The 27258-nt window shown below is 42.7% G+C and overlaps 2 protein-coding genes across 10 annotated transcripts in view; one reads left to right on the forward strand and one right to left on the reverse strand.

Moving 5' to 3' along the window:
- Positions 1 to 1046: 1046 nt before the first annotated feature.
- On the reverse strand, positions 1047 to 18778 carry UBXN2A (UBX domain protein 2A). Of its 5 annotated transcripts, none has more exons than XM_066314728.1 (7): positions 18708 to 18778; positions 14920 to 14973; positions 13360 to 13495; positions 11436 to 11545; positions 9735 to 9875; positions 4836 to 5000; positions 1047 to 2356 (listed from the first exon to the last, which is right to left on the reverse strand). In XM_066314728.1, exons 2-7 carry the CDS (start codon positions 14958 to 14960, stop codon positions 2068 to 2070), a joined length of 882 nt encoding a protein of 293 aa, XP_066170825.1. In that variant the 5' UTR covers positions 14961 to 14973; positions 18708 to 18778; the 3' UTR covers positions 1047 to 2067. The 5 variants fall into 5 exon arrangements, with proteins under 5 accessions (XP_066170825.1, XP_066170821.1, XP_066170819.1 ...); XM_066314724.1 differs by lacking the exon at positions 18708 to 18778 and adding an exon at positions 18320 to 18701 and having other exon boundaries at positions 13402 to 13495; XM_066314722.1 differs by lacking the exon at positions 18708 to 18778 and adding an exon at positions 18320 to 18701.
- Positions 18779 to 26447: 7669 nt separating this feature from the next.
- ATAD2B (ATPase family AAA domain containing 2B) overlaps positions 26448 to 27258 on the forward strand; it is a 74649-nt gene continuing 73838 nt past the window's right edge. For 4 of the 5 annotated variants that reach the window (XM_066314710.1, XM_066314712.1, XM_066314708.1 and 1 more), the window contains exon 1: positions 26449 to 26897. In XM_066314710.1, coding sequence (XP_066170807.1) covers positions 26742 to 26897 — 156 coding nt within the window. In that variant the 5' untranslated portion in view covers positions 26449 to 26741. Of the gene's footprint in view, positions 26898 to 27258 lie in introns of all 5 variants that reach the window. The other variant, XM_066314709.1, reaches the window with a different exon arrangement.

Raw genomic sequence — 27258 nt, forward strand, 5'->3', positions numbered from 1 at the left:
GGGATTATTGCAGCCAGCATCACTTCAGACTTTTCAAGGATTTTCTCTCATTTTGTAATTAAGATCATGACACTTTCAAACTGCAAATGCACACTCAAGTACACTAAAGCTGCAGAGAGTTGGCTTTAGTAAAGCACCAAACTGCCCAATCTCTTAAAATGCTGGTAGCAGACATGAATCAACATTGAAATACAAAATATTTACTGCCCTTTCCAAAGGACAGCAAGCAAAATGCATTTACTCACTTCAGAATTTTACACTCCCCCTCTAATTTCAATCTTAACACTATTTCTTCAAAATTTTGTGCTGAACATGCATGAATAGTAGTACACTGTTACTTTTGACATTTCATGCACCTTTTAGATAGAACAACTGAACTTACAATCAACCATGCGCTTTTCTAATACTAAGCTTTATATTAAGTCAAATTTGAAAGCACTGTTTAATAAAAATCCCTGTTCAGGAAGCTCTGGGAACTGAGGGCTGGAGCTGGGTCTGTCGGTGGTTTATCTTTTCAATTTTACTAATGGATTTGTCTGCACATTTATTTTTGTTTTTCATACAGGAGTCAGTGCAAGAGTGAAGAAAATTTAATTGTACCACTTGCTACATAAACCTGAATGGCAAAGTAGCACAGGAAGTTTATAGCACTGGAAAGCATTTAAAGGCATAGTTTCCAGAGATTTGCTTTCTGAGGACATTGAATAGATATTTGCCCAGTTGACTTTCATTTCAAACACTATGAGAGATGCTGAAGCAACCAGTTTTATATCCCTGGGAATGGAGAGTATATCCCTAGTCTGAAGTCTCACTACTTTTTAGAATACAAGTCGCTCCAAGGAAGGAATGTTCTGTTTAGAACAAAATCAGGAAAACCCAAACCCATTTTTCACTTAACCACACAAAAGAGGTACAACCCCAATAACCCCCTTTGGCATAGGTAGCACAGAGGAGCCAGGACTCGCTGAAGATTCTGGGATATGTCTTACCTGGAGATTTTAGTTCCATTCACAAACCCACATGCTTAGTAAACACAGTACAAAATATTAAGTAAGTCTTTATGTTTTCTCTTTTAGCAAAACACGGAAGACTTGGCTACAAATTTTATGCCTCAAGTACATGAATAGCAAAATAAAAGATCTGGATGGAAATGGCGCAAAGTGGAGAGAAAAACTTCAGTTTTCAAGTAAAGATTTTCAACATCTTTGAAAATTGACCACATGCATTTAGTGTCTCCATCAGCTGGGCAGTTCAGGACAGAGGCAGATAAAAGTACAAAAACAACTATGTCCCTCAAAATTACTACTCCTGCCTTTTGGTGAAGTTTCTGTATGACAAAGCTACAAGTGGGTCCCTGTGCTAATGAGCTAGGTAGTTTAACATCACCTGATCTGCAAGACACCCGTAGCAGCCCAAAAGAAACAGCAACCACTTCAACCACTGATAAGAAAAATTCCTTCAGAGCTTTCTTTGAGGCACTTCATATGCAGTATGCACCAGACTACCTCATTTGTATCTTCTCACACATGCATCTACCACCATGTGAAGACTTGACAGAACATTATTACACCGCAGATCTTGTGATAAAAGTTACGTCCTGAAGATTTTCAAGTTAGAGTTCAAATGTGAGCTTGCCTGCAGTAGTGGTTGTTGAAGTTATTGTGAGAAGAATGCAAACTTCAGCAGTTTACACTACAATGTAAGTGAAATGTTTCACTTTAGTCCAAAGTGCAAAAATAAATACTATTTTTCCTTAAAAGGTGCTATCAGTAGTTAAGTCTGAGAGAACTGTTCCACCTAGACCCACTTATTAAATAACTAAGGAGCTTTTTACTTAAGGAAATTCTAAGGATGATCTGCTGTACAGTCACCTCTGCTACATGTTAGAGCCAGGCTCTGACCACCCAATTTAGCTGAAATTACCTCTACTATAGCAGATAACAGCACAGCACCCATTCTGCTCTCTAAGAGCACAGTGCATGAGGATGTGAAGGCATCCACATATTGCTGGTTACATTTTTGGTTTTGCCTAGTTCACCCTGCAGATTATTTTTGGTCAGTTAAAAGCTAATTTGATCTTGTACTATTGATAGCATTTTTTTGCTCGTTCTTGAGTTGTCCATTAGGTGTAGCAGCAGTTTTGTAGTCGTTGTCAGGTGCTTTTATAACTAAGAGTCTGAATGGTTCAGTCGTTTTCCGAAGTCTCTGAACAACAACAGCGTTTTGCAACTTTGCCTCCTCCAGTGTGAGCGTCTCATCCTGCAGCTCTCGGAAAGGCAGGGAGGTCGCCAGAGTGAAGGGAACACTTCCCTCAGATCCTTGATACTTTGTTATGAAGTCTCTGACGTGGCTGATTCTGAGAAGAGAGTAAGAAAACTCAGCATTAGAGTTTCAGCACTGTGATCCCCACACATGTGCACAACACACACAGCCACCATGGGACAGGCATGAAACAACCACTTCATGGAATGCCTGACAGCAGAGAACTGGAGCAATATAGATGAGGTGGTATCCTGAAATGCCTGATCCACTTGGGAGGCAAGGACCAAGGTCTGCATGCTCTGAGAGTACTCTCAAAGGGACAAGGTTGAGTGTCTTATTCTGAACACTCAAATGCACCATTGTGGCTCACATGGTTGTTACACAAACCTACCATTTCCTAACCAGCTGGTGGAGCTCTCACCTGAGGGTTCTGTAGCCAAGAGACAGAATAAAGACGCCTCCAGTGTGTGGTTCATGTAGTGGAACCATAATAAAAATAAAGAAAAAGGGTTTGCAAAAACTATTTGGACAGCTGATAGACTGACTAGGTCTAAGTGGAGTCCCATCCTCCCAAAGCAGGGACACAGTAAATTTATTACAGATTCAATTTGTCTGTGAAGAGTCTGGCAACTACTGAGCAAGATGGAAGTTTTGCTGTGGAAGAATATGGAATGACTAATTTGATTAGAAAATAAAGATGAGAAGATGTATCTGTATGAATAAAATTAACACAGTGTCAATGTCTATTCTCTGGTCCTGAGGCGAAATGGTAGACTGGCTGCTGGCAAAATCCTAAATTCCTCCTTCCTCTCCCCCATGCACTCTTTGCTTCATGGGTCTCCCATGAGCTCTTTGCTTCAAGGTGAACAAGATCCTTTCCAGGCTCCATACCTGATGCTCCAGGGTCACACAAATGTAGTAAGTGCTGAAGAGGGGACACAACTCGATCCAGGACACAGCTCTGTGTAGTATTCCTACAGCTCTGCTCTCCTAGTTGCTGCACTCTCATGTCTCAATTCCCCACACTGCAACACTACAATGCTTCCTTGTGCTTCTGCTCCAATCTTTCACCAGTAATCAATCCATATCTAAGGCAGCAGTTACTGTGGCACCTACACAGTCTAGCTGCAAAAAGCTAAAAGTCATCAATTTACCCAGACCCTGGGTAATATGCTACATATGTGCTACATGCTATTAATCTACACCTCAGTTAACAAACAGCTGAGTGTCTCGTGCACTGAAAGGAGTGCTGTGTATGCAATAAGGATATGTACTCTAAAAGGATTTCTCTGCAGTTCTTATCAGGTTATACAGAAGTACTGTGTACAGCACAAACGTGCTGGTCTTGTGGTGAGAGGCTATGTTATGACAGAATATTTATTGCACAGTACTTCAAAAAGAGCATTACACCAGTAAAGCTGTTGTTCTGCTTATCTCTGATGGTTTTTTTTTTCTCTCAAAGGCACTTAACAGCTGTAGAAACTGCTATTTACTATGAAGACAAAAAGCTTCTAAATATACTTAAGTATGTAGGACCTGGAATAATTGAGATATGAAGCCCTTCAATGAAGTATTTATAATTAAAACAGCAATTTACCTTTCAGCAGTACATCACAGCAGTGTTTCAGTTCATATCTCAGGCCACTAACACTAATAAATTAGTACAAGTCAAAGAAAACACTACAGTCATTAACCTTCAACAGCTGAGCTTTCCTTCTGACCAGCCACAGACATACACAGTTTATCTTGACAGCAACCTGGGTTGAATTAAATCTGTCATACCTTTAAATTGCTTCACAGAGGAGCATGGGCAACATATCCTTTCCACATGACATGACTCTATAGTACTGCAATAATTTCTCAAATGTGGATTTGAGAAAGGTCTCTAAAGACAGTAGCTCTACAATTTAATGTGAAGTGTTAATCTCACTTTCTCAAAGCTCCTGCATACATGTGCTATGCTGACACCTTCTGACATTATCCTCATTTTTAAGCCTCTTTGGGAACCAGAAATTTTATTAATTAAGAATTAAACACACTGTGTGCATTCTATTCTGTCCATGTTGACATGCAGAGGATGAACTCCCTGCCCAGTGCACTGACTCCAGCCCTCCTCAGAGGTTTCTCTGGCTTAACTCTAAATCTCTTTTTCCAGCTCCCACCTGTGGTGCTGCCTATGCCAAATGACCAGCAGGCTTTTTACTAAGCCATTTGTTCCTGATCTAGTTGTTTTGTGAGAGATCTATCATGTTAAAGGCTATTTCTTCTAGTAATGAGCAAAATGTACACTTTAACCTTCTCCAACCTATAAAGAACTACAGTTTCCTCAGATTTTTCTCCACACTCAGTTATGAGCTGACTTTTAACAGTTCATATTTCTCTTATGCTCTTCTCTTGTCAGCAAAAAGATTTCTCAAAATTTCAAAGGTTTTCCAGATACAACTGAAGAGCAGTCCAATGCTAAGTGAACTAAGGAAGTAGATTAGTCAGTAAAATTAAAGACTTAAACTTCCAAGCATTAAGACAAATAGTTCAGATGCAAATAGATACGACAGTGGTATAATAAATCTTACCTGTGAGAAACATTGAATTTCTGAATTATCCTTTCCCCATCAGCTAACCAGATCTGGACATTGGTGATAGGCTCTAAATCATTCAAGGGTACTAAAGGCAGGTGTCTTTTGTCATCAGGTCCTGGATGATCATCTCTCACTTTAGAGATTATCTTTGGAGTAGCACTGAAAAGAAAAGCCACGTGAGGATATGGCTTCTGTGTACACATGCAAGCTCAAACTTCCCTCCAAACCTCTGCTTCTGGAGCTTTCTGCCTTGTGGCAGAGTGCACTGATGACTTTTTATTTTAACATATATAGGTACACTGGTATAAATATCAGCTTTTTTCTGTGTTCCCTATTTTTTCCCCTACATGGAAGCCATTATTTTCTCTTAAAGACTAAAACATGCTGAAGAATTTCAGTTTGCTTGTGTTTAACATTTTTGTAAGATGGAAAGGAACTTTAAATATCAGAGGATTAAATATGAATATACAACAGACAAAACTGTCTAAAGATTTTTCATGCATTTTTGTACTCTAATCACACAGGTGAAACTTTAAGGGGGTTGAGTATTGAATTTGCATACTCAAAGTTAATTTTCAGCATAATGTGATTACAGTAATTCAATTTAACTGAATGTTGTTAGCCTTGATTTAGACTCCAGCATCATCTATCTCAGCTTAGAAGAATTACTCATCTATCAGAAAAATTGACTTAATGTGAAAAATCCAGACTGATGCACACAGCAGTTGGATTTTTTTTTCCCTAAGGCATTTTCAACAGCTGACCCAACCACAGGGACAAAGATTCATAAAATGACTTGACAGAATACATGGACCTCAGTCCAAGTGCATGGTCTTAAAAAACAAACAATAAAAATATTGCTGGCAAAAATTTTTATTCTGAAGAACTGTCTAGAGCTTAGTGCGTCTTTCATGACTAAGCTTGTTCCGCATGTAGAGTTTAAGTCCTCATTGGGCCTGGTCCAATGGGCACATTCTCAGCTCCTGTGAGTATAACCAGATGTTTGCTTGCAGAACAATAGCAGTGATTTAAGGAGTTACCAGCTCTCCTCTGAGCTCAGCTGTGGTCACAGACTACATAAGCATTACATGGCAGTTTGCAGAAAAGCTCTCTTTGCACAGAGAACTGCTGAGTTACAGTTTCTTGAGAGAGAAGTGGGTAAGTGACATCCATAGAGTAACAGTCTTAACTACACCGCTAACCTGCTCTGCAGACAAACCTCGTTTTTATGTTCTTTTACCTATATTAGTTTATTCATAAAGCAGAAAAGTCACAGCTAACTAATTATTAGTTAATTTAATATGTTTAAGATTTAGTATGTTCGGGCTAATAAGAGTCTTAAGTGCAACTTTAGTCAGAGGTATTTCAAAACTTTTATTGCCCAGTTAAGTGCTACCCTAACTTCCAGGATATCAGCTGGTAGAGGTACTTTTATGTATCTTCCACAGAAACTCAGCAAAAAGAAGGAAATGAGATTTCTTGATCCTCAATGTGAGCAATAAGAGATATTCACTGTGACTGAAGACAGATAAGAGGTACATTTTGCATTACACAGAAATCAGCTGGGGCACAAGGACTTGGCACTAACAAATTAGAAGAGGCACATCCGTAAAATATTCTGGCACTACTAGTACAGGTGATGTACTAGCACTCACCTGCCTCACTATCTCACAAACAGCTTCTGTTCATGCTTGACCTCAATACAAAATAAAGCTTAATTGCTCTCCAGATCAGGAATAAAAGCTTGAGTATCAACAAGATAATGATAAAAAAAATAATTTCAAGTCATACTTCAGTCCAGCAATGCTCAGCTCTTGCTGTCTCCCTGATTTAGTTGCTGGTTCAGACACTGCAGAACTCACGTGAGTGAGCTGCCTTCAGCACAGCAGAGGCTGCAGAGGTGTCTGGCTCAGGCTGGGCTGGGCTACATCAGTCACAGCTGTAGCTCAGACAACTGTCCTGTAGATTTTGGTGTCATTCCCAAACCAACTTCCCTCACAGCCACATCTCCATGTGCAGCAGGCACTGCAGGTGAGTCTTTCAGTAGAAAGTGTGTGCAAGACTGAAGCCAACATATCTAGTGAAGCTGTAAGAGAAAGTCAGTACATCTGTATTCACCAAGATTTAAAGCACTTCTATACATAAAAACTTTTCTCTTGCAGAACTGACAGTTAAAGCCACCTAGTGGTGGGAGCTTTGACTAAAGCCAAACTCCAAGAATCTAGGTCTTATTAGCCTGAGATCGAAGCATTATAACTCCTTTTAAGGCTTATTCCTTTTATAAGATTATCAACAGAAGATGTAAACTAGAGACTGAAGAGACGTAAGAGCATCCTGTCAATTTTCTGACAAGTAAAAGCCCAGCAGTTAGGTCTCATGCCTTACCCTGACTGATGGTTAAGCAGCTTGACACACAATGCTTTACCCAAATGAGGTTACAGAGCAAGCTCACTTTGCTACAAGAGATTTCAGTCAATAGTTTAATTAACACGTTTCTGAGGCTGTCTCAAAGATGCATAGATTAGCTCAATAGAAAAGTGGGCTGGCAAATATAGTCATAATCCCAAATGATGAAATTCAGCTGGACAGTAATAGATAAAACAGAGTATACCCATCAGTTACACAGGTTCATAAGGTACACTGAAAAATTTTGGCATGCCTTACTTATTTCTCCTGTAAAACAAAAAGGCAGAAGATCAAGCTTGTCTGAACGCTATCAACATATATGTTATTTCTAGATCCTCCAACAAAGTCTTGAGAACTAGTAATAGACCAATTCATAACGGTTCATCCATTAAAAATTCCTCCACTTGGGAACACTGATAAAGTATACAGTATTAATTTCATAAGTTTATTTGCTAAACGGAGGTTTAGCTAGGCTATAAGCTGAAGTAAACTCTTCAGTCATTTGTCTCTCTCATTTCTGACTAATCACAAAAATGCAGTTGTGAAAAAGGAGTTCTATAGCTTAAAACTTGTTCCAGGTCTCAGCCGGCTCTGTTGCTGCCCCACAGAGCTTTTCTGCTGCAAGTGTGGTGTGTTCAAGCACTGGACATTTATCAACAGCAGGAAGTGAGCACTACTTTATGGAGTAGGAGCACGTATGGCTCATGTTTCCAACATCAGCAAAAATATTTACTTGTCTTTGAAGACAAGTCTTTGATAGCATAGCACAGAATAGACAAACAAGAGTAGGAAAAAATACAAAACGCTGAGCAAGTTGAAGAATGTCTCAGTGTACAAGACCAGTCAAGCGAAATTCTCAGATTAGCATGTTTCTGAAACCTAACTTGCCTACTGGGAAGCAAGATCATTACTTGCTGTAGGCATGGCAGAGCACAAGAAGTCACTGAACAACCTGGCATTTAGCACTGGTTAGCAGCAGAAACCCAGCACACTGCAGGTATTTTTGGTTTTGTTATGAACAGCTCTACTTATAGATAAAATAAGGTTAAGTTCTTGACCCCTGTTTGCTCAGGATTTCTGTGCCACCAAAAGCAAGCCTTGCAGCATCTTGCCCATCTCTCATGGGAAGGTTTTCCCATTGTATCTACTCAAGCATGAAGCAACTGAATGGACCGTACTACAGAAATAGATGGATCTCATGAAACAGATACTTGCTTTCTAAATCAGCCTGGAACCACTTACCCTTTCACCTTCATCAGCCTTTTGCTCTGCACATTATCTTCTTCCCTTGCCTCAGCTGTTCCTGCCCAGGTCAGGCTTTCCCTCAGCACAAGCTCTGGGCCTTAGCAGCCAAACCCTTCCCACTCAATTGAAACAAGCTGCTCCCCTAAGGCTGCACCACAGCTTAGGAAGCCCAGCCTACAGGTCACTCAGCAGTGCCACCTGTGATACCTCCTGTAGGCTCCTGGACACCTAACATGTCCTGTTCCTTAGGCCAAAGCCTGCTTTTATAGTCTTGCGTGACAGGGATATGTCAAGCAGATAATGTGGCTGGAGTAAGCAAAAGTCACAGGGATCAAAGAAATGAACTCCTGGCCTGTTGCTCTAAAACAGCCTTCCAAAACATGGTAACTGTTTAGTTGTAAATCAAGTCCAGTTTTAGCACTGGCATGAGTGGCTGACACTCTCCAACTCAAAAAGAGACATGGATCCCTGTAGAATGCTAAAATGCCTTACTGCAATACATGCATGATTAATTACTGAACAGTTTTAAGAGAATGCAAAATAGTCTCTTCCTTCTTCAGTTCTCTTTATGGGATTTTCATACTCCCCCCCTCTTCTCAAACTATTGCTTATACAGCTTAAAAAGAGATTCTTTTATCTAAAATCACAGAATAGAAGAGTGACAGCATTTCAGCTTGAAACAGTATTCTGCTAATACTGAGACCTTGAACAAAGAAAGCCAAGAGCTTCCTGGCTTTATCAACACAGCAACACGTCCAGTGAATTGTGGGAGCCAATTATCCCCCAAGCTTCATGGAGAGACACCAAGATGCCTGCAGGATGGAGCACTCACGCTGTCAGCTGATGCTGGAGGAGAGCAGCTTTCTCATGTGGAAGACATGGTGGTGGTTGTGGGGCACCTCAAAACAGCCTGATGGGGTCTGCAGGAGGGGGTGATGCTCGTTATGGTGGACAAAAATTCCAATGAGAGGCATTCAGACTGGATATAAGGAAAAGATTCTTTCCCATAAGGACAGACCAGCACTCAAGAAGGCTGCACAGCCTCTGCTCTTATGGGATTTCAAGACCCAATTGGATAAAAGCCTGAGTAACCTCATTTGTCCTCACAGATGACCCTGCTTTGAGCAGGAGCTTAGATTAGAAAACTCCAGAGATTGCTTCCCACCTGAATTCTGATCCTTAACCATAGGTATAGTTCCCTTCAGCTACTCAATCAATCATCAATCACATCAGCCTACTCACCTTCCTAATCTGTAACCATGTCCAGAAAAGGGATGAAACATTGGCTTTTTCGACAACAAATACACCTTATCTTTTTTATCTTCCACTTTCACTTCTACTTCCTCCTTGTCAAAAACTTTCTGCAGCTCAAAAGGCAGTTCCCTTAAGAAAAAAATACAAAAGGTCAAAAAAAAGTACTATACTGTTTTCAGTATATAAAATAGACCAATGATTCATACTTGTTCAACATTTGGCCTTTCAAAGATGATGCTTTTAAAAAATAACTTCGCAAGTATTTACTAGGAGTTAGGTTAAGTGCATGGCATGCAAATGACTTCAAGTTTCTGAACTGCAAATTAACTAGAAAGTATATAATAAAAAACCCTACTATGCAAGTTGTTGAATGATGTTCAAATTTGCTCAGCAGCTACCACTCTAAGCACATAATGTGTAGGAAGTTCAGTGTTGCCATACACTGCTGCAAAGGGTTCAATTATTTTATCCCCACAGTAAAACAAAAAGGCTCTTAAAGAGAAAGAACTGAATTTAGACACAATGTATTTAATGACAAACAGATCTCAGCTTCTAAAAATTATATCATCACTAATAGCTCCACTCTTTAGTACAGTAGCATCACCTTGGTAATGCTTTAATCACATGAAGCAGAACACAACAATGCCTTTGTCTCTGAGCTCTGATGCAGTCAGTACAATTTTGGGTGGTAGGGCTCAGCTGGCACAGTGGCTGTACTAAATGCTTCTCTACCATCAATGATTATGCAGAAACCATCTCATAATTAGCATCTTCACAAGTGAACAGTGGAATAAAAGTGGCAAACTTTTGATGAATGCACACAAAAGGCTTTAAACAGTGCAGTTAATTGCTATTACAACTAACACAGGTGACAGCCATACAAGAGAAGTACTGTAAAATTAGTATTTTTGATGGTCTAGCAAAATATGGAAAAGAAAAATATAATGACTTAGTAATTTCACATGCTTGATAAGGAGGTATTAAATTACATTATCCATAAAATTATATTCTCCTCTCCATTTGTATGGGGTGAGGAAACAGACTACAAATTGAAGGCTCAAAGTAACACTGGTTAGTATGGTCAAACTCCTTTATTAAAGCAACAACTGCAAACAATAGCAGAAATTAGGACAGCACATTAACCTTTAATACAGGGAAAAATGTAAAATGGCTATTAATACAGGAATTTACCTAAGATTGTTATATATACACAACACCAAGTTTGCACTTGGAAAAATGTCAGAAATTTAAGACTGATCAGAGTTGCTTGATCTTACACAGAACATCTGTGCCTATTTAAGGCTTTTCACCAACAAAAAGAAAGCAAAGACCATAAAACCAGAAATGCTCAACACCTCATGCATTGAGTTCATTAGTCAAAATACATTTGATCTGTAGCTCTTATTGGGCACTGATTTATTCTTTATTTCATTGTGCACCTGCTGTGCCCCCTGCCAACACTGGCTTTTATCTATTCATCAGCAACTGTACAACTCCTGCCACCGAGAGCTGTGCTAAACCTGTTGATGTTCCAACAGCCATTAGCACTGCAGGAACGAGACCAGAAGGGCCTGAGCTCCTACAGGGACACTGCAGTGCAGCAAAGCCACGTAAAAAATTTAGAGCATAAGCTAAGTGCTACCCAAAGCCCATTAACTGAGGCTGGGTAAGAACACAAAACTCGCTTACCCCTTTTTAATGGACTCCAAGAACTGCTGATTGGCAACATCAGTGTAGCTTCGAAGTTCGCTGTCATTCACTGTAAACCCATTCTTCCAAAGTTTAATGATTACATCAACCTACAGAGTAAGAACAATTCTCATTATAACACTGATGAAATAGAAGCTTAGTATACCCACATACCCTGTGATTATAACTCATCCACTTCATGGACTAAAAATACTGAAAGCGGGCTCGCTGTAATCTGCCTTGGCCCCTTGCCAACAGGCACAGCAACTGCAAGGGGTACGTGACACTTCTGAGTATCTTGTGTCAATCAGGGTTAAAAACAAACCTCCCCCCAATCATTTTGGCTTCCCAAGTCAAGAACACTCCTTCAATTCAGCAGAAGGGAAAAAAAAAAAAAAAAAAAGGAGCTGGACTATCCCAGCCAGCTGCAACTCTTCAAGAGCTAATTTGAGAGCATACATGCCTGGTGTTGGAACACCAACTGCCAGAATAGTCCAGCTGGGGATTTATTAGGGTAAAGCCTTGGTCCGATCATTCAAGAGGATTTTCTCAAAGTAAAGGCATTGAGATGATGCATGCAGAAGCCTTTCACTCAGAAAATGAAGCAAGTATCAGACAATTTACTTTCAGTCAGTCATTCACTTATTCACCCTGGAATTCCTGGGTGCATTCAAAACGTTGTTGATTGGGGGAATGAAAAAATAAATTCAGTAATTCCTTAACTTTGCCAGAAATCATCCACTACTCCGACTTCTAACCTTTGTAATGTTTACTGAAATCTCTCCAACTGTAAGATGGATATTTGGATTGTATTTTCATATTAATGCATCATGCCATTTAAGGAAGCATTTAGTTATCGAGGTCTGATCCCTGTAATAACATTGTCTTGACAGATACTCAGCCACAGATGAGGCCACAAATGCAGAATTCACCTCAGCTGAAAATTAGTTTAAATGAGACTTGATAGTACCTGATAAGTTTGGGGGTTTGGGGGCAGGGGGTTCAGTTTGACTTGTTAGGTGATTGCTACATAAATAAACAGCACGTGCAAACTGCTGAATACAATTCCTTGTCTTTCAGTTTGGTAATCTGTCAAAAGAAGGAGACAGCACTCAACAGCACTAGATTCCATCAAAAACTCTTGTGTCTCATGGCACCAATGCATATGGAAAGAGTTCTAATTATGGGAAGATTCCTCTACAGTGAGCTGGTATGCAAATTTAACACGAACTAATTATTCCACACCAACTTCCCATTTAAGCATTGACACAACTAATGCCACAGAACACTATTTCAGGACTGTAATTTAAGATATTGCTCCTGACATTTCATTTCTTCCAGGGTCAGTTAAGGACTCATGAACGTAATTTCTAACAATGCCCACTCCAAATTTCTTGCCATCTTTGTCCTACATGGCCTTTTCTTTCTCCTCTTACCAGTCTTTGATGAGTAACAGAAAAACATGAAAAGGACAGAATCACTGAGATACAAACCCACACTGAACATCCTACTGCAACCATAATTATATGAATAAGACCAAATGAAAACTATTTGGGCTATGCCTCTGCATAAAAAGGCTGCAGCTCCTTAAATAACTTCTTATGTAACAGTACTTGTCATTCCCTGAACTCCTGCTCACCTCACTCTCCTTACTAATAAAGCAGAAGTGCGTTAGCCAATGCCAGCATCGGTTCTAGAACGACTCTAAATTGACCACAAAGCAGTAAAGAGCCAAAAGCCAAGCAGCAAAGGCCTGGCTGACTGGGAGATGGGAGGTTGTTCCTACAGCTCTCTGAATTCCATGTGCATTTTTTAACTGATGTACTGGAAAAGACTGTTGGACTTCTGGTATCTGTTTTCCAGAATACTCTTGGAGTGCTATTATAACAAACATGAGTATTTTATTTTTTTCTTCACTGCCTACCTGGTTCTTGACTGTAGTTGGGGGCACACACATAGCACCAACCTTCTGAGCTTCTTCAAATAGGTTATCTACAAAGTAGTCACAGTTCTGTTCTGTACCATTCAAAATCTGATCATTGGTTCCTGATTTGCACATCCTGCAGAACAAAGAAGCAAAAAAGACTCCTCAGAGGACACATTAGAAGACAAGTAGGTAGCTCAGAAGCTCAGTAGCAAGAAGTATAGAAGGCACACCGCCCTGCACCCAGCTTACTCAGTTTACTGAGTACAAAACATCAGCCCAACTTCGCATTGTGCCTTTTCTATAAGCTTCTTACCAATCTCCAACTGCTACTATTTGCACTTCAAAAAGCACAAGCTAAAGAATATCATCAGAAAATATGAACCAATCTATGCCAAGCTTCTAAATTCGGTATTCAGAGTAAAGAATGCAAGTTAAGATGATTCATACTTCATCATACACCTAGCTGCACAGCAACAAAGAGGTTTCCTTAAAGCAATTCTGTGATATAAGCTTGGGTTCCTCTGCCATAAGTTTTAAAAAATACAAGAAAACTGCCCTAGGATTTACTCTTCCACCCCAACTTGAACTTCCCCATTCCTAGCACCATCCCAGAACCACCATTACTGTTTTGGAAAGTGCATTAGGGAAACTCAAGTGACTCAACACCAGTGGAGCAGACTGAAGAAATACAATAGAAGCCTTCAACACTGTGGAGACTGCCAGGGGATTAAAAAAGATGCACCAACCACATCTTTTTATAGAACATCATATATGCGACAGCTGTTTCTGTTAGATTTTCACCAATCAAAATGCAGAAATATGCAACCTGAATGATTATCTCTGTATATATTCTTTGCATAGTAAGAAGATTATGCAGCTTTTCATAAACATTGCAGGAGTTACTCCTACGGGAGATTCAGAAAAGTCTATTTTAAGCAATTCAGAAAATAAAAATCCCAGCTCTTGAAAAAAAAATACCCCATTTTACATAAAACTCTGCATTGAATCCAACAGCAGCAATACTTACTGGAATGGTAATTAGATATTGCAATTTGCATAAAATGGAATTGTTCGCAGTGCACCTATGCAACACAAAGACTCCCTGGAGATTACATCTTAAACAAAAGAAAACTTCAACAACTTTCAAGAAGAAATTTCAAAAGTATGCTGTTCTCATTTTAGTTTTCTAATAGAACAAAAGAAACTTGAAGCATTAATGCAGGTATTCACTATGCTTTACCTCAGACACAGAACTGGAAAAGCAAACACCTCCATATCAGATGCAGAGCTGCATAGTGAGTTAGCAGTTTGAAAGGCTGCCTTGCTATTTTAAATAAAAATATTTACACAGCTTCTTGAAACTAGGAAGCATTTCAGGGACATGGAAAGTCTTTCAGCAAAACAATACGATTTTTTTGAAACTTCCAGTATATGTGGAGCAGATGAATACAGTAAAAATATTGTATTTTAGAATTTAACATGAAGTTTGAAAAGTAATGACAGGACACAAACAGCAGTGGGAAAGGAAGACAAAAAATAGGGACAACTGGCACCTACCATTCTTTCTTTACAGTTTTGATATTGTCCATGTCTTTCATTCTGGTGCTTCCCCTAATTACAAAAAGAAAATTATTTAAAACCAAACCAAAACAAAATACCTATCACACCTCCTTTTGTAGCTGAAGCACTCTTTATATATTTTCCTGTGTTGATAATACATTTAACCAGAAACCTCAACCTCCCCCCCCACGAAGTCTCCAGATGGTTCTTTGTTTTCCTGCAGTTTCTAATTTAATGACACATGAACCACACATCTGTTCCAGACGTTCAGGAGCAAGGTTACTTTTTCATAAATGTACAAAATACATTTCACAATAATAACAGTGTAATGTGAAAATACATGCCTATACTTCTGTAAAGAGAGGAAAAAAACCATCACATTCCTTTCCTGAGTGGCAAGGTTTAAACTTCCCTAATTTTACACAGCATTATGAGATGGTTGCAGAAAAACTGCACTGCCACTGCAGGTATTTGAGTGACCTTCACCTTAACTGTGCATTCCTTAAAGGGGCAAGATTTGTCAGGTTGACCTTCCTACCTTACCTCAAGACATTGTTGCAGCAACTCAAAAACTGTGAATTATCATATCTGGCCTACTGTCAGCTGGCATGAAAATCCTGGATTTGTAAGTGCTAAATATGATACAGGATTAGTCTGCTGAGCCAAAAGAAATGAAGAATCCCACACTGATCTCATTACAGTCACTTTTGAATGCTCTGAAAAAAGTCACAGAAAGTCACTAAAAGCCAGAAACTTCCAAAACCACCCTTAAAAATCGCTCTAAAATCGGAAAAAAACCATAGGAAAACAGAAATTTTAAGTTGCAACTGTGTTCAGAGAGTTATCCCTGACAAGCACTGGTTACATAGATGATGGTCTGCTCCTGGCAGGTTCAGAACTAAGTTATGACATTGTGTATGGCTTTCAGAGAGCATCAAACTAAGCAGTGACAATCATCACACTCCTGAACAAAGCAGTATGCACAGCATCACTAATACAAATTTTAAGTGATTTTGAGATCTAATTTAACAAGATGTGGAGTTTATGGGAAAACAACTGCAGCACTAATAAAAACAAAACAAAACACCAAAAACCACCACATGCAGTACTAATTCATGTTCCTTGGGACTTTAATGCTGGTATTCTTTCAACTCGGAAGTTAAAACCCATGTAAAACACATTCTGTAGAAAAATATATAAGCCTCCAAAAAAACTCCACAATGGTCAACCTTAAGTTTAACTGGTGCTGTTACACATTAAGTCAAAACGTTTTTTGCACATTTTTTGACCCCAAAATATTCTGCCAGAGCCCTACATCTATCAGGCAAGCTTATGCTGGTACATGACAATATTATATGCATATCTGTTTGTTGCTTTTGGAACTCAGTACTGCACTTGGGAAAAAAAAAAAGAACTCTCAGTATCAAATGAGCAGAGTGAAATTGGAATGCTTAAATTAAAAAGTGTAATTTTTTCAAACTTCTCTCAAATTCAGTTTTAACACACTCTGGCATGTAGGGCTTTTTTTGTGTTTAGCCCTAAGTAATTCTTCGTGGTTTGTGTTTATGTGCCTATCTTCTAATCTTTCACTCCAGTTGGCTACTCCCCGAAGCAACAAGAACCACCTCCTGCCATCTGCTTTTGTTGATCCTCTGTGACTTGTCATCGGAGCTGTTAAAAAGAAACAGACACAATGAAGCAGCTCTTCAAATTAGCTCTTTGGCTACACTAGGCTGGCCTCAAATGTGCATGAATAGTATTCAAAACTGGTCAGCTGTGAAAGCTGCTGTTCCTTCTAGAGTACAACAGCAATTACACTGAGAAGAAATGTTTGTGTTAATCTCTCTAGGTGAAGAATCATCCTATACAGCATACTGACGTTTATTAAGGCCAAAAGGCAATAGGACACAGCGATCAGAACGCACTGCAAGCACTTTAGCTCAGCATGTCAACCCAACCAGCACAAACCACCTCCTCCCACAAACTTCTGACAGACATCCCTAGTAGCTGTTGAAAATGTTAAGAATTTTGATACGTAATTTTTGCGTCAGTGGCGGAAAGTACCTCAGAACCGAACTACCACCTCCAGAAACTAAATTTAAAACATGGGAAGAAGCTGCAAATGTCAGCAGCCCACCGCAGCTACATCTATTAATTGGTGTTAGGACACTCCTGGCCATTCCCACACAGCCCAAGGGGCTTTCCAGCCCCATGGACATGGGCCACTGACCCAGCAGCAGCCCTTCACAGCCAGGGCTTCCAAACAGGCAGCCCTCAACAGGCATACTTGTTTTGGCAAATAATCTAATGGTCAATACTTCTGAACCCATACTTCCAGTTATTTTAACACAAGAAAAGCAACACTGAAACCATCTGTGAGGCTTTCCTTGCTGTGAAGGGCAGAAATACCCACAGAAGCACATGCAGCCCCCTCCCCTGAAAGCCTGCTAACCCCTTACTGACTTTGGCAGAACAAACTCTCCAGTTGAGAGCTGCTCATAGCACAGCACAGTCTGTCCCTGCACAGCACAGAAACTACAGCTGAAAACTGCACTGTGCTGTGCCACAGAGAAACGGGAGGCTACAGAGAAATGGCAAGTACAAATTAGAAGAGAGATGAGCATCAAACTTAATGGTCTGAATGTGACTGATGTGCTTAGGTACAAACCACAGCATTCATGCTTCTTCTCCAGCTGGCTAAAAGAGCTGCGCACTCAGAAAGAAACCTGTCCCCAACCTCGATGTCCAGGTGTTAGAAAGATAAATTACTTGTCTGTAGAATTGCCTTGTTAAGGTTTAGGATTTCACATGCTTCAACAGTCTCAGACCTAAGGGAAGGTTAACAAAGCTTGGGAAGAAGGATGTACCACTGATGGTGGACATAAAGAATAGACAGTTCACAGGCCACAAGGACATTGGGCAGAACTTCCATGATAAGGAAGAAACTAATAAATGCAGCTCGGCAACTGTGCCGAAACCACTTCCAGGTGAGTAAAAGATAATTCTGGCAGGGCAAAATCGTGACCAGCAACTAACTCAAGGACCACCAACTCAAGAAAACCACCTACCTAAAAGAAGAGAAAGACAGAACACAGGCTACTTAGCATGAAAAGCAAGGAAATAACTTAACCAATAAAAGACAGAATATTAATTAATAAGACAACTACATAAACTTGTAGCCACTGAACATTAATGTCTACGTTCGCTAACATGTATAAATAGTGAAGAGTTTTGATAGTCGTGGTGCTGGCTTTGTGGATTTACCACCGAGCCCTACTTTCCGCTCAGAACCGCAAATAAATCAAGTACCTTGCCTCTGTGTGTGGATTAGCCTCATACACAGCAGGTCAAAGAACCTATTTTGGGACATCCCCGCGGCTGCGACACCTGAACTCACCCGCACCCCGAGAGCCAGGCCCGGGCACACGCTCTGCGCCTCCCGCCGCTGCCAAACCCTCGGAGCGCGGCCCCCGCCCCGGCGGCCGGCCAGGAGGTATTTTTAGGCGATGAGGCAATACCTCATCGGTATTGCGGTACCGACTCGGAGGCGGAACGCCCGGGGAGCCCCGGGAGGGGCCAGGCCGGGCGCCCCGAGGGTCGCTCCTGCTGCGGGACGCGGCCGGTTCGGAGCGGGGCGAAGCCGCAGCGCGGAGGCGGCGGGGAGACTCAGCCCGCCCGCCCCAGGGACGGCCGCGGGCAAAGTCCGAGCGCCGGCAGGAGCCGAGGAAGCGCCGGCTCTGCGGAACGCGCTGCCCGTGCCCGGCCTGTCCCCGCAGCGAACTCACCGCCCGTCCCGCAGCGCCCAGCCCGGCGCCGGCCGCCCGCCGCGGAACTCCTCGCTGTCCCGCCGGGAGCGGCGCAGGCGCGGCGGCGCCGGGCGGGGCGGGCAGAGCTCCGCCCCGGTACCGCGGGGGGAGCCAGGGGCGTCCGCGAGGATCCGCGCCCGGCGTGGCGAAAAAGGCTGGAAAACCAGCCTTCCCCGGGGCTGCCGTGTCCTCCGGGTACAGGCGAAGGCTGGGGTGCTTGTGGCCCGGCGTTACGAGCCGGACCCCCCGCGCCGCTGCGGCGGCGCCCGGGCAGGACCTGGCGCAGCACAGCAGAGATAAACATCTCTGCCCGGCCTGAGCCTGCGAAGGCAGCTCTGTCCCGACTGCGGAACAAAGGACACGGGCTGTGTGTCCGTGTGTCGAGCCGCGCATCTATAGCAGTGGGGAATGGTGCCTGTGTTTGGGCGGCCGCCCGGCCCCGCGCCCCCGGCGGGAGCAGCCGCACGCTGAGCCCTTTGGAGAGCGGGAATGGCTCATTGTGCGGCGAGCGCTAATTACGGGCCAGTGTTGACATATGTGAAAAGGAGCTCAGCCGAGGCTTCGCACCGAGGACAAAAGAGCGGCGCGGTGTCTGGGAAGCAGAGCTCCCGAGGGTGAATCAGACGGGAAAATGGGATGGGATCTTCGGGAGGGAAGAAGGATTAAGCCGAGTTCCCTGAGCTGTGCTGGGCCTTGGGGAAGCCGCTCTCTACGGGACGTGGTGGTCCCAGGAGCTGTCCAGGTATCCAAGGCCAACACCGCGGAGAAGCTGCCAGCCCGTATAGAAACATACGGAGCAGAGTGAACGCATCTCTTGCACCTGCAGGCTGTTTAATAAGGGTTGGGTTTTTTCCCCCCCCCAATAATTAGCGATGCACTGTGAAACATTTAGAATTAACCTAAACTGAACAGCCACAACTATCTAATTCACGCTAATTAATGGGAACTCCACTGTGAATTTGCCAATGCGATCAAAGGTAATTCTAAAAGCAGAGGTAATACTTCATTGAGTGTCGTCTTCACGTGGGACACGTTTCTGCAATCCCTTAATCGCAACAATTAAAATCACATTGTTCAGAAATATTAAAATAAGATGCTTAGTCTCAAAGTTCACTGATGGGTGAGTAACAGAAGTGAAATCTGACACTTGACAGCTATAATTTCTTTCTCTTTATAATGCACGTCACAATGCACTGATCCTTTTGAAGGCAGTTTGGATTAATTGTTAAGTTTTAACTGGATGAGATCTAATTAGAGCTCCTACTTAGGAATCTTCAGGGAAGATAGTAAGAAATTTGCCTTTTGTTTTCCTTAAAATACATGGAGTCTTACATTTCAAAACACGGATTGCTGGGATTCTATTCTCCCTGGTTTTAGTTTAATGTTTAAGATACTTCGACATTTTCAAATAGAAGGTACTTGTTTGTTACAAGTGTTACTGATTCTATTAAACAGGATTTATATATTTAGAACTTAAACCACGTATATCATGCCACTGTAGAAAAGTCAAGGAATTTAAAAAACCCTAAGCTAAAACATCAGAAAATTGTATTGCAGTGCTCGACTGTTTTAAATTTTCTTTCAATATTTTAAGTACACTGTCTTCATTTCATTAAACACACAAGTTCATTAATATGCTTAACCCTTTCCTGGGGACCCTTTCATCAACAATTTGTCAGACCCAAAGGTAATCATAGAAGGAGCTGAGGTTGGACTTACCTGGTGTAATGGTGCAGGCATCCTGGCTGCAATCACTTATTGATTTAGAAGATTTAGATCTATTACTGGAAATCAGAGTACAGCTGAAGACCTGCTGACCTATTACAATAGAAATCAGTGTCCTAGTGAATTCAGTGGTTTTTAAAAAGCTCTTCTAAGTAGTGCTGTCCTCCCTCAGGAGTCAAACTGTTGACAAAGCATAGGAGTAACAAAAATCTTAAGAAAGATCTGCAACTCTTTTATAATGTAAAAAAATATTTTCTTTAATGCTGGAAAATTTCAAGTTAGAGTGTTGTTACAATCAAGACATCACTAAAATCCTTTTAGACTCCGTGTATTTCATACAGCTTTTTCTCTGGCAGTAGCTAGATGAACAGAAGCAAATGATCCTTTTCTTACCGTGTGGTGAATAGAAGCAAACAGGCCAGACTGTGTCTGCTGAAAAACCTCTAACAGGGTATTCATGGCATGAATACAACCATCTCATGCCCCTTTGTCAGAAGAGATCAGATGCACTGGCGTGGAAGATAGTGACAACCCCCGAACTTGTTTTATAATGTAGGAGTGAATCTTAGTGTTGACAAAGTAAAGCAGGGTTTTAGCTGTCAGCACCAGTCCTGTCAAGGTCACAGGAGAGCCAGCACACTCAGGGCATTTAAAAACAAGCAGAAAATTAATTTTGAAGGGATATTTTTAAACCTTATATTTAACAAGGTTAGCCTATTCCAGAGGACACTGTCAGCTACCTATAATTAAACATCAGCCGTATTGATTGACCTTAGCTTGAGAGAGGAGCTGTTGCCTGAAGCCTTTTGTAAGTGTGTGCACACAGAGCAGGAACACACTGTGAGGGAACTGGGACTGCAAAACAAATAGGAGAAAAGGGTCTGGTTATCCTGTAAATGGCCATTCCATTAAGACAGTAGTTCCTCTGCATAGGATGGATGGTCCATGAAGGAATGTTAAACCTTCTAGGCTGCCACACAGGGGGGAGTAGCTTAAGGAACCAATGTTTCTAGGAAGTCAGCCATGCACTGGAAAAGCAAGTTGTTGTTTCATGGGTGAATCAGCATTCATGATAAGGGTATTATCCCTGTGCATTGAAAGGAATATCCACATGTTGCTGGACTCTTGGACTATAAATACACAGGAAAATTGAATATAGCTTCAATTTTAAAATTAGTGTGAAATGCATAAGCCCATGAAAAATTCAAGGCAGCCTGAGCAACTGTTTGTACCAGATAACACACATTTGGAAATAATGTATCATGAATTCTCAAAGACACTTTTAAGTGAAACTACAATGATGACACGGTAGGGTATTTTATGAGCTCGTTCTTGGACCTGTAACAAAAACCCCACAGTTTTAAAGCAAAGATTGTGTGTGAGGACTAGGGAGATTTATGAACCAATAATGTTTTTGATGGACTTGCCATGTGATCCTAATCAAGCCATTATGCATTTGTATGGTGCTGAAGCTTATCTACACGTGTGTTCATAAATGCCTATTTTTATTGTGAGCATTTTAGGACAGAGTCTGGTTTTTACTACAAAGCTATACATCACCCAGCATAGTAACAGGCTGGTGGTGCTACTTTCATATGATTAATGATCATAAGCACCAAAGTGAGATGATTTGCCACTTTTGTCCAGGATGGAAGTAATTTACAGCCTGAATGATAGTGAAAAACAGACCCTGCAGATGCCTGGTTGCAATATCATCAGCCTATGAGTTTCACACAATTATTATTATTAGAAAAACTATCTACTGTGACCTTAGCTCAACAAGAAAAATGTTATGGAAGCTAATGGCCAGATGTGATGGGAAGATAATTTTGAAATATTAGGAGGTAAGTTTTACCACTCCCTTCTAATGTTATCTAAGAAAGCTACTCTCTGATCCTGCTTCAAGTTGCACTGATGTTATCTAGTGTGGAAAACAATCTTCAGATAGGTGAGCTGATAATGGCGCTGGACATTAACTATTTAATTTGAAATCATAACTATTACCCATTTTTAAATGACAATGGTAGTCTTCAAATAATGAGCCTTCTTTAATGGCATAGCAAAATGCCTGCAGTGTGGTGGGATTGTATCATCACTGTGTTTCAGTTCAAGGTAGTACCAATCCTGATTACTGGACACTGCTTCTTTGAAGTTTCCAAACTTAGATCCCATGGGCTTACCTTCCTAATGGACAGTTCTCAAAGGAGTAAACACACAATCTTCATTTCCTAACATCCCCCTCAGGAAAAGGCTTAGAGTGCGTTTACAAAAGCAAGATCTCTTGTGAATCTTTTTTTATTTCAAGTTTCAACTGAAACCAGGAGGAGTTGACAGCATGATTGAGAGGCGCACATATGAGCTTATAAATAGAGGCCTGAAAAGATGATTTGATTTCCATTCTTTGGAATGTTACTGCTATTCAGAGATATTGCAAAGTAATCTCTGGTAAAATTGCCTATGATTGAAGCAAGTGGTAACTCACTAAATAGAGCCCTCTGGTCCTTACTAGGAAGAAACTCTCTGCAAAAGTTCTGAATAAGGGATGAAGGACTTTTTCTTTTGGTAGTAATTCCTGATTTCCTGGTAAAATAGGGACATGTGACAAAAAAATCTTCCATCTCCAAATATTTCTTGTATCATTAAATATCATTCATGTATCAAGCAAGGTTTTCCCTCCTGGGTAATTTTTTTAAGTCCTCTTACATCATGATGTCCCAATATGACTTCATTCCCCAACTCTTGTTTAATGAAAAAGGACTCTTTTGCTCAAGTAATTTTTCATGTTTTTCCAATTTCCCAGTGGTGTACCTGCCTTGGCAGATGGTGTGGCTTCTTCTTAATACATTTTTCAGATACCTTAATCTCTTTTCTGAACAACTGGAGATAAAAGGACATTGAACACTGCTGTAAGCTTCAGCATTCATTATAAACTGTTTCTATTTGAAATATGGTCCTTCCCAATGGCATTTATTTGTATTTAGACATCTGTCTGTAAGACCAAACTACAGGACAAACTACTTGAAACTGAATGAGCTCTACAAATTTTTTAATGTAGTATTTAGTGGAATGTGGCTTCAGTCCTTCTCTCCTTTGTTTTTTCATTGTCTCTCACTGCTCTTTTTTCCCCCAAGCATTTCCTGCATGTAGAGTGCTGAAGGGAGCCTAAATAGGGTTTTAATGCTGTTCTGTCTTCATATGACACTTAGACCAACAACAGATAGAAAAAATGGGAACAAGTAAATTCTTGGATTAGTGAAATTATTCTAAATCCCTTTCTACAGTAATTCATCTTTCATTGTAAAACCACATTTAAATCTCTTAAGTATGTGTGATATAAAATATTAATCCTATGTTAACATGTTCTCTGCATTAAAAAAAAAAATCTAGTCAAAGTTACCAAGCAAACCTTGTAACTTATGATTGATTTCTTTAAATTGTCAGTACTAAAAATGTTGATGAGGCTGACATGGAAGCTATAAAACCATAAGCTATTTGAGTCAAAATAACCAGCCACACCTTCTGAGAGGAACAAGACAACTAAGAAACCTGTAAATAAAACCATCTGTGAAAAAGAACACAGGGAGTAAACATCCAAAATGAAGCACGTCTTTCTGTGTTTCCTACCATGCTAACATAATGAGAATGAAGCACTACAAATGTTCAAAGCAGAGATCAGGGATTTTTAACTACATCAATCTCTCCACAGTAGTCCCTCCGGCATCATAAAGAGTGCTCCCTGGGTATGGCTCACAGGAATGAGATCAGAACACACACACACAAAGAAAAAAAAAGAAGGACACAACTGTGATATAAATATCTAGCAAATATAGAATAAATTTCTATATTTGCTAGATTTCTGTTATTTCAAGCAGATCTGGACAGGCACCCAGGAAAACCACTTTGCTTGCATTTATTTTACTTTTTAAAAGTCATCAGTGTTCATGAGAGGAGGAGTGCTGGTTTGAATCAGGCATGTTGCAAGCAGATGTTATGCAAGCTTCCCCAAACAGCCCTGCCAATGACTGCAATCCTGAGTTATGACATTCACTCTAACTGCTGCAGCCTGGGCCCTTTTTTGGGCTACTCATCTGTTGGTTTTCCCAAAATGGGGATATTTTTGTGACGATTACAAAAACTTGAAGATCACCATTTGTTTCCAGACCAACAGAGTTTGAAAACCATATCTGAGTTTCATGGCCTATCAGTACTACAGGACAGGAATGTTAAAGTATATTATTTTTCATTATATATATGATGTGATACTGTTACTAAACGTATCTCCTCGTGTTTGGTAAGGGGCAATCTCTCGCAGTTTCCTTCTGTTCCTACTTTTGAAGGCTAAAAGGACATGATTTCCAAATACCATTCACAACCCCCCTTGTAGGTTTTTAATTAAAATACTTCTTTAGCCTACAAGTGTATGAAATTACTACATCCCTTCATAACCTTTAAACAAATAAATGAAGGAACAAAAGATATAAAATCTACTAAAACCGATCTCAGAGAACAGACCTACTCTACTTTTGAAAGACATTGGAGATTCTGGGATGAGGGATGAAGTGTTACTGTTGGTAATACAGATTACAAGCTCTAAACAGAGAATGCTGAGACATTTCAGTTCCTATCCCTGAAATGCACTGTATTTTAGAGTGTCTCATAAAACTAAAAATTTGCTGGTATTCACAGTAAGATTTTTTTGCTTGGTTATTTAAAAAGCTGATTTTAAACTGTCGTGTATTTTCCATTTTTAAGCACACATTCTACCATACTTTTACAGACTGTTATCTTGAAAGCTGTGGGAGTGTGCAGGTAAACCAGAATAATAGTTTTAAAAAAAATGATTGGTTTTTTAGTAAATATTATCTTTCCATCTTTAAACAATGAAAGTATTTCGATAAAGATTGTTTGAGCCCAACAGTCAGAACCACGTGCTCAGTAATTTCATGATACTATTCTTTTTGGTTAAAGGAGCAAGAAGCACTGAAATGACTTTCCCAGCAGTGCCAAACCAGTAAGCGTGAAAATTAAGAGGTTGAGACTTTGTCACCTGCAGCTGTATGCTTGTGTTCCTCAGCCACGTTTCTTTCACAAAGCTTTAGGTTTACGTGCACGCACTGCGGTAAAGTTCTGTACAGGGCAACAAGTGGTGAGAGAATGATTCTTACATCGGCGAGAAAGGATTGGCTTCGTGAATAGGCTGAAGGGTTATAATTTCTGAGTAATCTGAAAAGCATTTAGGCATCCGGTGTAGGGTAATGCGTTGTATTTTTTGCCCCTCTGACATGCGTGTGTGACAAGGAGGAAGGTGGGGAGAAATGAGCCCCCCAAGGACCGAGCGAGGAACACGAAGCGCAGGTTGAGGCAAAACCCAGGGGACGTTGCCGGTCACTGGCGCGATGGGAGAAGCAAGGGCGCGCTCGCGGCTAGCCTGGGTATCAAGGAGACTTCTTAATAATGAGGCTCACCAGACTGTGAAAAGACTTTTCCACAGGAAATCATGGAGATCTCATCCTCGGGAGATCTGTTCGCCCAAGCTGCCCGGTCAGCTCCTGGCAGGAGCCTCCCGGGGCGGGCAGAGCCGACGGCTCCAGGCCCCGAGGACGGGCTGCCGAGCCCCTGCCCGGCCGCCAGCGCTGCCCTTCAGCCGCCGCGGCCCCGGGCAGCCGCTCCCCCTGCCCTTGAACTCCCTAGCCCTCGGCTCAACCCTCAGGGGGCGGCGGCGGCGGCGGCGGCGGCTCCCCCGCCCCACGGGGTCACGCCGGGCCAGGCCCTGCCGGCGGCTCTGCAGGCCGCGGCAGGGCCGTGGAGCTCTGTGGGCGCCCGGTGCCCGCCGCGGAGCCGGGACTGCAGCCGGGGCTGCAGCCGGAGCAGCTCCCCGGGGACCCGCGGCCGCCGCCGCCTCCCCCGGGCCGGGCCGGGCCCATAGAGCGCGCGGCGCCGGGATAGAACGGCCGCGCCGGGGCCGCAGCGCCCCCCGGCGGCGGCTGGCGGGGGCGGCGCGGAGCGAGCAGAGAAAGGGAGCGGGGACAGTAATGGCGGCCAGTTAGAGCCGGGCTGAGCCCGAGAGGCGGCGGCGACAGCGGCGGGAGGAGCCGGCGCGGCTCCGGCTGCGTCTCTGCCCGGCGGAGCGGCTTCCCCAGAGGGCTTTTCTTCCTTCCTCCCTCCTCCCCCCTTTCCCCCTCTCCCTCCCCTTCCCCTCCCTGCCCGAGCCCCCGCCTGTCCGCCCTCCCTCCCTCCGCGCCGGCGGCGGCGGCGGCGGCGCCCCCCGTGTCCCCCCTCGCCGGGGCCATGGTGAACACCAGGAAGAGCTCTCTGCGCCCCCTGGGCAAAGCGGCGGCCGCGGCGGCCGGGGCCGGCAGCCATTTCATCTCGTCCCGCACCCGCTCTTCCAAGAGGGGCACCAAGGCAGATGCGGCCGGGCTGGAGGAGGCGGCGGCAGCGCGGGTGAGGACCGGGGAGTCCACGGGGGACCGGAGGGAGAGAGGCGACGAGGCCGGGGGATCGCAGGGGACGGCGCGGCTGGCGCCGGGGGCAGGGGGGGCCGCGGGCACCGGAGCCGGCGGGGGGGCGGGTGCCGAGACGGCTGCCGGCTGTCGGAGGGACGGTGGGGCCGGCGGGCGACCCGCGGCGAGGAGGCTCCGCGGAGCCGACAGGGACCGGGGGGCGGCCGCGGAGAGCCGCAGTCCCCGTGGAGGCAGCGGCGGGGCGGCGGGGGCCGCTGACAGGGGCGGGGGCGGCGGGGCCACGGGCGGCGGAGCGGCCGCGGAGCCGGTGCCCGGCGGGGCCGGCGGCGGGCGGGGGTCCG

This window comes from Sylvia atricapilla, chromosome 3 (genome assembly GCF_009819655.1).
Source record: "Sylvia atricapilla isolate bSylAtr1 chromosome 3, bSylAtr1.pri, whole genome shotgun sequence".
NCBI lineage: Eukaryota > Metazoa > Chordata > Aves > Passeriformes > Sylviidae > Sylvia > Sylvia atricapilla.

Bases quoted from the DNA above. Each gene is read 5' to 3' on its own strand.
- UBXN2A (XM_066314728.1), bottom strand. From the start codon at position 14,960: ATGAAAGACATGGACAATATCAAAACTGTAAAGAAAGAATG. The intron at 11,546-13,359 runs GTAGGCAGTGAA...CTTACTCTGTAG, and splicing joins CAACTACAGTCAAGAACCAG to GTTGATGTAATCATTAAACT. The intron at 9,876-11,435 runs GTAAGCGAGTTT...TTTTTTCTTAAG, and splicing joins TTGGAGTCCATTAAAAAGGG to GGAACTGCCTTTTGAGCTGC.